This window comes from Gnatocerus cornutus, chromosome 5 (assembly GCF_029298725.1).
Source record: "Gnatocerus cornutus isolate USDA-ARS CGAHR chromosome 5, icGnaCorn1.1, whole genome shotgun sequence".
NCBI classification, from domain to species: Eukaryota; Metazoa; Arthropoda; class Insecta; order Coleoptera; family Tenebrionidae; genus Gnatocerus; species Gnatocerus cornutus.
The window spans coordinates 12,730,854-12,741,067 of record NC_142237.1 but is presented as its reverse complement, the minus strand read 5'-3'; the positions used below and the strand labels follow the sequence as shown (position 1 = coordinate 12,741,067).

General features: G+C 35.3%; 1 protein-coding gene across 1 annotated transcript; it reads right to left on the bottom strand.

Annotated features, from left to right (window-relative positions):
- Positions 1-293: 293 nt before the first annotated feature.
- LOC148174693 (uncharacterized) lies at positions 294-7,540 on the bottom strand. The gene is made up of 26 exons (XM_088036901.1): positions 7,526-7,540; positions 7,361-7,442; positions 7,143-7,217; positions 5,384-7,027; positions 5,241-5,349; positions 5,083-5,140; positions 4,998-5,019; positions 4,867-4,914; positions 4,803-4,823; positions 4,649-4,762; positions 4,543-4,605; positions 4,430-4,480; positions 4,099-4,167; positions 3,990-4,043; positions 3,791-3,847; positions 3,640-3,713; positions 3,566-3,604; positions 3,366-3,485; positions 3,188-3,294; positions 2,888-3,013; positions 2,802-2,851; positions 2,739-2,768; positions 2,584-2,658; positions 645-2,468; positions 490-598; positions 294-387 (listed from the first exon to the last, which is right to left on the bottom strand). The coding sequence occupies exons 1-26, from the start codon at positions 7,538-7,540 to the stop codon at positions 294-296; spliced, it is 5,130 nt and encodes a 1,709-aa protein (XP_087893027.1).
- Positions 7,541-10,214: the final 2,674 nt, after the last annotated feature.

Genomic DNA, 10,214 nt, shown 5'->3' with positions numbered 1-10,214 from the left:
GCCTAGCAGCATTGAAAAACGTTAAGAAGTCGGAACAGTTACTGGTCAACTCTGAATGATTAACTGATTTAAAATCTTGTTTGAATGAAAAATTAAATTTTTATGGTCGCTGTAAAACGCGGCAATCGGAAGTAAATAGATAAATGATTGGTCAAACAGGGCATTTCTTTATGAAAATTAAGTGTCCTTGGCGTAGCCCCAATGAAATTGAAGTTGCTGGCGTTCAATTTATGTAATAGGGTGGATTACTTCCATTACAATGGGTTTGTTGCTACTTTGGGGTCTAAGAGGGTTCAAATGTAGGCGCTCATGTTTTTGTTGATTCGGAAATTCCTAGTTGTAGAGTTATCAATCGGATTGATGAAGATCTTTTGATGTAATAAACTCCTGCTCAAAACTCGATTAGATACTACTAAAATTATTTTGGTTTTATCCGCATTAGTTGTAGGTAGGTATAGAAAAGGTTAGAAAAAAGACAGAGATTTTTACATTGCTTGTACTTTCAGAAAATAATAATAATTACATGTGAATCTATTTAGCGTGTTTAGTGCTTTTGAAGTTGCCGTTTTTGTTGCCATTGTTTTAATGTCCGCCTTTACTTCCAAAATTTTATGAGACTTGTTTTTATTCACAGCCGTTTTCACCTTGACCGCCCTTTCCTCCTTGGCCTTCACCGCCCTTTCCTCCTTGGCTTTCACCGCCGTTTTCACCTTGACCGCCCTTTCCTCCTTGGCCTTCACCGCCCTTTCCTCCTTGGCCTTTGCCGCCGTCTTGTCCTTCACCGCCTTGTCCTCCTTGACCTTTACCGCCTTTTCCTCCTTGTCCTTCACCGCTTTTTCCTTCTTGTCCTTTGTCGCCGTTTTGTCCTTCTCCGCCTTGTCCTCCTTGACCTTCACCGCCTTTACCTTCTTGTCCTTTGCCACCGTTTTGGCCTTCACCGCCTTTTCCATCTTGTCCTTCTTGTCCTTTACCATCTTTGTCCTGTTCTCCCTTTCCATCTTTTCCATCTTGTCCTTCTTGTCCTCTACCATCTTTTCCCTGTTCTCCTTCTTGTCCTTGTCCTTCTTTGCCTTGTCCTCCTTTTCCATCTTTTCCATCTTGTCCTTCTTGTCCTTTACCATCTTTTCCCTGTTCTCCTTCTTGTCCTTGTCCATCTTTGCCTTGTCCTCCCTTTCCATCTTTTCCTTCTTGTCCTTTTTGTCCTTGTCCATCTTTGCCTTGTCCTCCTTTTCCATCTTTTCCTTCTTGTCCTTCTTGTCCTTGTCCATCTTTGCCTTGTCCTCCCTTTTCATCTTTTCCATCTTGTCCTTCTTGTCCTTTACCATCTTTTCCCTGTTCTCCTTTTTGTCCTTGTCCATCTTTGCCTTGTCCTCCCTTTCCATCTTGTCCTTCTTGTCCTTCTTGTCCTTCTTGTCCTTCTTGTCCTTCTTGTCCTTGTCCATCTTTGCCTTGTCCTCCCTTTCCATCTTTTCCTTCTTGTCCTTCTTGTCCTTGGCCATCTTTGCCTTGTCCTCCCTTTCCACCATTTCCATCTTTTCCATTTTGTCCTTCTTGTCCTTTACCATCTTTTCCCTGTTCTCCTTCTTGTCCTTGTCCATCTTTGCCTTGTCCTCTCTTTCCATCTTTTCCTTCTTGTCCTTTTTGTCCTTGTTCATTTTTGCCTTGTTCTCCTTTTCCATCTTTTCCTTCTTGTCCTTCTTGTCCTTCTTGTTTCTGTCCATCTTTGCCTTGTCCTCCTTTTTCATCTTTTCCATCTTGTCCTTCTTGTCCTTTACCATCTTTTCCCTGTTCTCCTTCTTGTCCTTGTCCATCTTTGCCTTGTCCTCCTTTTCCATCTTGTCCTTTTTGTCCTTTACCATCTTTTCCCTGTTCTCCTTCTTGTCCTTGTCCATCTTTGCCTTGTCCTCCCTTTTCATCTTTTCCATCTTGTTCTTCTTGTCCTTTACCATCTTTTCCCTGTTCTCCTTCTTGTCCTTCTCCATCTTTCCCTTGTCCTCCCTTCCCATCTTTTCCTTCTTGTCCTTCTTGTCCTTGTCCATCTTTGCCTTGTCCTCCTTTTCCATCTTTTCCATCTTTTCCGTCTTGCCCTTCTTGTCCTTTACTATCTTTTCCCTGTTCTCCTTCTTGTCCTTGTCCATCTTTGCCTTGTCCTCCTTTCCCATCTTTTCCATCTTTTCCTTCTTGTCCTTCTTGTCCTTGACCATCTTTGCCATCTCCTCCTTTTCCATCTTTTCCATCTTTTCCGTCTTGTCCTTTACCATCTTTTCCTTCTTCTCCTTCTTGTCCTTGTGCATCTTGCCCTTCTCCTCCCTTTCCATCTTTTCCATCTTTTCCTTCTTCTCCTTTGCCACCTTTTCCTTGTTCCTTTTCACAATCTTGGCTGCACTCGTCTAATAATTCTTTAATGTCCACACTAATGTCAATGCTCATGTCATCACTTTCGTCACTTTCTTGGCTTGGTTTGCAAACTGTAGAAAAAAAACATTTTTTCATTTCCAATTTTCAAAATAAAAATATTACAACTTAGCAAATAACTTTGTTAAAATGACAAATTAAATAAAAAAAATATGTGTAGGTACATACATGCAACCGCAGACAAAGCTACAAGACAGAATACAACTGTTGAAGTTCTCATGATGAAGTTGTGAACAACTGATACTAAAACCATTGAAAAATTCGCTTATATAGGAACGAAAAGCAGATAAGCAAATTAGATAATGTTGATTTAAGCATATTACAAATTTTGAAACATATAAATATGTAATTGTCTAGATAATAAAACTATCAAAACATTGAATCACAGCTCAGATATGCAAAATAAGTAAACTGCATAATAATAAAAGTGTGATTACTTTTATGCAAAAATATAAAAGAATATTTTAACTACCTATTTGACAAGAAAATATGTTGAAATTTTAAGATGGTATAAGTACCAATTTTAAATTTTTTTGAAAATTTTATTTGACAGATAACAGATTCATGACAGTTACCTACTATAGCAAAAAAACAAATTCTAAAAGTGTTCTCTAAGCCAAAATGGAGAATAAAGAATCAATTAATTAGAAGCTGATAATAAAATACGCACAAAACAAACGTTTTATTGAATGAAAATTAAAATTAAAGCCACTTTTGATTAATAAAACAAACAATTACTAACTTATGTTCTCGTCTACTAGATCTTATTTACAAAGTTACAAAATCATCTTCGATTGTAATCGTAATGTAATGTAATGTAATTGTAATATAAACGACGTCAAAGCTTCGATTTTGGACATTTCTGAAGACTGGATTCATCTGACATTTTTGACATTTGTCATTTTACTCTTTTTGTTTAAAAATTAAAAAAATTACATAAGGTGAGTCACCCTGTGCTCAATGGAATTAAAATTTAAGTGATATCCAAACTGTTTCCAATACAATATGTATTTTTGCATTAATAATATATTTTGCAAATATATTAGCATATTTGAGGTAACACGACATTTCTAAAAAACAACGTTATCGCTTATTAGTTTATCAAAAAAACTCTATTTTATATTAATCTTCTGAATATTTTTATGTGAACCTTGACGTTAAAGTTTTTTTGAAAACTGTTTTCTATGGTCTAAGTTTTTGAAAATTGGTGTAATTGATAAAGACGCTAAGAAAAATAAAATTCGCAAGGTTTGTAATTGTGGCTCTTTCCAGATTCACAGAGTGTTTAATAAAATGGTCTAAATTTTTAGTTTATCAGTAAAATAAAATTTTTCAAAATCCGTTCCTGTCGTTCAAACAATTTGAAATTTAGAGCAGACAGTCAACAAGTTAGATATTATAGTAAGCTCTCCAAATTTCATTGCCCTAGTGTCTAAACTGCTGAAGTTACAGGCCCGAATTGAAAATATTGGAAATTTTTGCCTATCTTGAAAATAAAAGTTTTTAAAATCCGTTTTTGTTGTTCAAAAAATTTTAGATTTGGTACAGACAATTGACAAGTTAGAGATAGTAACTTCTCCATGTATCTAACATATTTACCTTATACAAAGCATTGTGCATTTCGGAGACTATAGGGCTTTAAAATTCGTCTTTATTGCTTTCACTGTACATAAGTACACTCACGTTGAAAAACCTTGCTCCCTATTATAAAACAATAACAAATATCAAAATTCAAATATGGGCATAACTGTACTTTAAACTTTATTAAAAAAAGTTGAAAATTTTTGATTGGTTCTAAAGTAAACATTTCTAAAATCTCTATTTCTAGTTCTTAAATTTTGTGCTTTGGTGCAGATACTGAACACTTTAGTAGAAGTAACCTCCATAAATTTTATCGTCATAACTTAAAAACTAATAAAGACCCAAATTTTATTAAAAAAAAAATTTGGTTTGTTCTAAAATAAAAAAATTCTAAAATTTCTATTTTTTGTTTTAGATTTTTGTGCATTAGTACAGTTAATAAACACTTTAGAAGTTGTAACCTTCATAAATTTCAATTTGATAACTTAAAAATTAACAAAAATTCGAATTTTATTTAAAAAGTTAAATTTCTCTAAAATGGAATACAAAAACGGAGAGGACGCAAAACTAAAGGGTTGTCTGTTTTTTTTCGCCCTTTATCTCTTGTTACTTGTACCAAACCAATTTACTCTAATCGATGCATTTCGCTGACTAAAATGCCTGGAAGTAAGACCTGTTTGAACCTCCGTTTGAAGTGTATTTGCCTTGAACGTAAACGAAGTGTTTACTCTAAATCTTTCAATTAATATCCATGAGTAAGAGCCGCCTAGCAAGATTGAAAAATGTTAAGAAGTCGGAACAGTTACTGGTCCTGTTTGTTTGAATGTCTTGTTTGAATGAAAAATTAAATTTTTATTGTCGCTGTAAAACGCGGCAATCGGTTGTAAATAGATAAATGATTGGTCAAACAGGGCATTTCTTTATGAAAATTAAGTGTCTTTGGCGTAGCCCCAATGCAATTGAAGTTGCTGCCGTTCAATTTATGTAATAGGGTGGATTACTTCCATTACAATAGGTTTGTTGCTACTTTGGGGTCCAAGAGGGTTCAAATGTAGGCGCTCATGTTTTCGTTGATTCGGAAATTACTAGTTGTAGCAGCGAGTTATCAATCAGATTGATGAAGGTCTTTTGATGTAATGAACTCCTGCTCAAAATTCGATTAGATACTACTAAAATTATTTTGGTTTTATCCGCATTTGTTGTAAGTAGGTATAGAAAAAGTTAGAAAAAAGACGGATTTTTACATTGCTTGTACTTTCAGAAAATAATAATAACTACATGTGAATCTATTTAGCGTGTTTAGTGCTTTTGAAGTTGCCGTTTTCGTTGCCATCGTATTATTATCCGCCTTTACTTCCCAAATTATATGAGACTTGTTTTTATTCACAGCCGTTTTCACCTTGACCGCCCTTTCCTCCTTGGCCTTCACCGCCCTCTCCTCCTTGGCCTTTGCCACCGTCTTGTCCTTCATCGCCTTGTCCTCCTTGACCTTTACCGCCCTTTCCTCCTTGTCCTTCACCGCTTTTTCCTTCTTGTCCTTTGTCGCCGTCTTGTCCTTCTCCGCCTTGTCCTCCTTGACCTTCACCGCCTTTACCTCCTTGTCCTTTGCCACCGTTTTGGCCTTCACCGTCTTTTCCATCTTGCCCTTCTTGTCCTTTACCATCTTTTTCCTGTTCTCCCTTTCCATCTTTTCCATCTTGTCCTTCTTGTCCTTTACCATCTTTTCCCTGTTCTCCTTCTTGTCCTTGTCCATCTTTGCCTTGTCCTCCTTTTTCATCTTTTCCATCTTGTCCTTCTTGTCCTTTATCATCTTTTCCCTGTTCTCCTTCTTGTCCTTGTCCATCTTTCCCTTGTCCTCCCTTTCCATCTTTTCCTTCTTGTTCTTCTTGTCCTTGTCCATCTTTGCCTTGTCCTCCTTTTCCATCTTTTCCATCTTTTCCATCTTGTCCTTCTTGTCCTTTATCATCTTTTCCCTGTTCTCCTTCTTGTCCTTGTCCATCTTTCCCTTGTCCTCCCTTTCCATCTTTTCCTTCTTGTCCTTCTTGTCCTTGTCCATCTTTGCCTTGTCCTCCTTTTCCATCTTTTCCATCTTTTCCATCTTGTCCTTCTTGTCCTTTACCATCTTTTCTCTGTTCTCCTTCTTGTCCTTGTCCATCTTTCCCTTGTCCTCCCTTTCCATCTTTTCCTTCTTGTCCTTCTTGTCCTTGTCCATCTTTGCCTTGTCCTCCTTTTCCATCTTTTCCATCTTTTCCATCTTGTCCTTCTTGTCCTTTACCATCTTTTCCCTGTTCTCCTTCTTGTCCTTGTCCATCTTTGCCTTGTCCTCCTTTTCCATCTTGTCCTTCTTGTGATTTACCATCTTTTCCCTGTTCTCCTTTTTGTCCTTGTCCATCTTTGCCTTGTCCTCCCTTTTCATCTTTTCCATCTTGTTCTTCTTGTCCTTTACCATCTTTTCCCTGTTCTCCTTCTTGTCCTTGTCCATCTTTCCCTTGTCCTCCCTTCCCATCTTTTCCTTCTTGTCCTTGTCCATCTTTGCCTTGTCCTTCCTTTCCATCTTTTCCATCTTTTCCGTCTTGCCCTTCTTGTCCTTTACTATCTTTTCCCTGTTCTCCCTTTTGTCCTTGTCCATCTTTGCCTTGTCCTTCCTTTCCATCTTTTCCTTCTTGTCCTTGTCCTTCTTGTCCTTGTCCATCTTTGCCTTGTCCTCCTTTTCCATCTTTTCCATCTTTTCCATCTTTTCCTTCTTGTCCTTCTTGTCCTTGACCATCTTTGCCATCTCCTCCTTTTCCATCTTTTCCATCTTTTCCGTCTTGTCCTTTACCATCTTTTCCTTCTTCTCCTTCTTGTCCTTGTGCATCTTGCCCTTCTCCTCCCTTTCCATCTTTTCCATCTTTTCCTTCTTCTCCTTTGCCACCTTTTCCTTGTTCCTTTTCACAATCTTGGCTGCACTCGTCTAATAATTCTTTAATGTCCACACTAATGTCAATGCTCATGTCATCACTTTCGTCACTTTCTTGGCTTGGTTTGCAAACTGTAGAAAAAAAACATTTTTTCATTTCCAATTTTCAAAATAAAAATATTACAACTTAGCAAATAACTTTGTTAAAATGACAAATTAAATAAAAAAAATATGTGTAGGTACATACATGCAACCGCAGACAAAGCTACAAGACAGAATACAACTGTTGAAGTTCTCATGATGAAGTTGTGAACAACTGATACTAAAACCATTGAAAAATTCGCTTATATAGGAACGAAAAGCAGATAAGCAAATTAGATAATGTTCATTTAAACATATTACAAATTTTTAAACATATAAATATGTAATTTTTTAGATAATAAAACTATCAAAACATTGAATCACAGCTCAGATATGTAAAATAAGTAAACTGCATAATAATAAAAGTGTGATTACTTTTATGCAAAAATATAAAAGAATATTTTAACTACTTATTTGACAAAAAAATAAGTTGAAATTTAAGGTTGGTATAAGTACCAGTTTTAAATTCTTCTAAAAATTTTATTTGACAGACAACAGATTCATGACAGTTATCTATTAGAGCAAAATTCTAAAAGTGTTCTCTAAGCCAAAATGGAGAATAAAGAATCAATTCATTGGAAGCTGATAATAAAATACTCACAAAACAAACGTTCAATTGAATTAAAATTAAAATTAAAGCCACTTTTGATTAATAATACAAACAATTATCAACTTATGTTCTTCTACTAGATCTTATTTACAAAGTTACAAAATCATCTTCGGCTGTAATATAAACGATGTCAAAGTTTCGATTTTGGACATTTCTGACGTCTGGATTCATTTGTCATTTTACTCTTTTTGTTCTGTGCTCAATGGAATTAAAATTTAAGTAATATCCTAAATGTTTCTAATACAATGTGAATTTTTGCATCTGTTTAATAATAATATATTTTGCAAATATATTAGCATATTTGAGCATGCATAATACGACATTTCTTAAAAACAACGTTATCGCTTGATAGTTTATCAAAAAAACTCTATTTTATATTAATCTTCTGAATATTTTTATATGAAACTTGACGTTAAAGTTTTTTTGAAAACTGTTTTCTATGATCTAAATTTTTGAAAATTGGTGTAATTAATTAAGACGCTAAGAAAAATAAAATCCACAAGTTTCGTAATTGTGGCTCTAAAATTTCCAGGTTCACAGAGTGTTTAATTATATGATCTAGATTTTTAGTTCATCAGTAAAATAAAAATTTCTAAAATTCGTTCCTGTCGTTCAAACAATTTGAAATTTAAAGTAGACAGTCAACAAGTAAGATATAGCAGGCTGTCCAACTATTATTTTGCTAGTGTCAACACTGCTAAAGTTACAGGTCGGAATTGAAAATATTGGAAATTTTTGGTCTGTTTTGAAAATAAAAATTTCTAAAATTTGTCTTTGTTGTTCAAAAAACTTGAGATTTGGTACAGAAAGTTAACTTGTTAAAACCTCTCCAAATTTCATTACCCTAGGTTTGAAACTACCAAAATTATAGGTCCAAATGAAAAATAATGAAAATTTTTGGTTCGTTTAAAAGTGAAAATTTCTAAGATTTGTCCCTGTTGTTTAAAAATTGGTATTTAGTACAGACAATCAACATATTAAAACCAGTATTTTCTCCAAATATCTTTGCGCTATTGTTACAGGATCGAAATAATGTATTGTAGTCAAGGTAAAAATAAAATACAAACTTAAAAATTGTTTCATATGTGTTAAAGTAAAGCTATTCTTATAATATAAATGTTTAGTTTCATGCCGGGGAGAATAATTGCTGAACCACCCTCACACACTTAGCAGCTGAAGTGGACTCGGGTTAAACGCCATGCCATGCCAGTTTGAAGCGATAATTGGGCACCATGTTATAACATTAGACCCACCATCAAGCACGTCGTTTCTATTTTTTATAAAAGCAGTGTCCAGTTTTCTACACGTTCACAAAGTTAGTTTGCAAGGAGGTGCCGACCTGCATCCATGATATAAATTGCGTTGTCAAAGTACTCTTCCTTTGCTCCAGAGTAACGCGCTCATTTCTATTCGAAAAGTGACACAATAAAGTCAGTCCAGCGATTGTCTCTCGTTCTTTGTGCTTGACCATCAACATGCACGCCAAAAATTTGGTTCAACAAGCTAGCAAATTAGCGCAGGAAGGTTTGAAGACGGTCTTCATCAGCAAGTCTCATTTTTGCAAAATAATTCCTCTCGCAGTTAAAACATTTGCCTTTGAAATAAAAACCTTACAGCCCAATTTATGTGGATGCAGCGATACGACTTTACGACGGAATGAAACCCGTGTGTGTAAAATTACCTTTCCACTTGTTTTTAATTTCCGTAATGTGCTCTACAAATCGCAGAGTTTAATTTTCGTATATTTCCCATTTTCAGCGATAAGAATAAATCGAATTTTTTAATTTTTGTTGAGAAAATTCGGTGCAAATTTCGTCATGTATCATAATATTCATTTCCTCTGCATAATCGTTGTGAAAAAATTCACAACACTCTAGCATGATTTAGGTAAAGCAGCGGTCCACGCAGCAGTCTTATCTTTATTATAATGTGCTAACTGAAAAGTGGTTGGTTGCTACACCGAAAATGGTAATTTCAGCAGAAGATATGCGAAACATTACGGCCGTATGTATTCATTGCGTTCCCTCAAATTCGCATTGTTAGAGAAGTTGAAAGGAAAGCACTACGTGCGCTTCTATTTTAGTTTTGTACGTTTGTTTATAATAAAAAAGGGATGAAACAACATCAACGCTAGAATAAAACGATCGCCTTTTTGCGGATTATTTTTTCTTAATGAAAAAACCGTAAAGTTTGCAATTGCCGAGACCCTGGCTAATAAATAGTGGAGGTCTATGGAGGGACGAAGGCGATTTTCTAAACCCTTTTTCTCATAGCATTATTCCAGAGCACTGTGCAATTTCGTTGAAGAAAGAAAAGCAAAGTATACAAACAAGGGTTAATAAAAGTCAAGATATTTTGTGGTGTTTACGTCCAAGCCGGCAAACCCAAATCTAATTAGAATAACTAACCTTTGCGACCGACTCGTTTCTAAGTTTCCCAGATCCCGAGTATCGTAAAACTCTCTTAATTTATTGATAAGATGGCTTCTGTTAAAGGGAAAAGGTCATGAATTGAGTTGGGTGAAAAAAATTTGTGGGACACATTGTTTCCTGCTACATATCTTGTTTA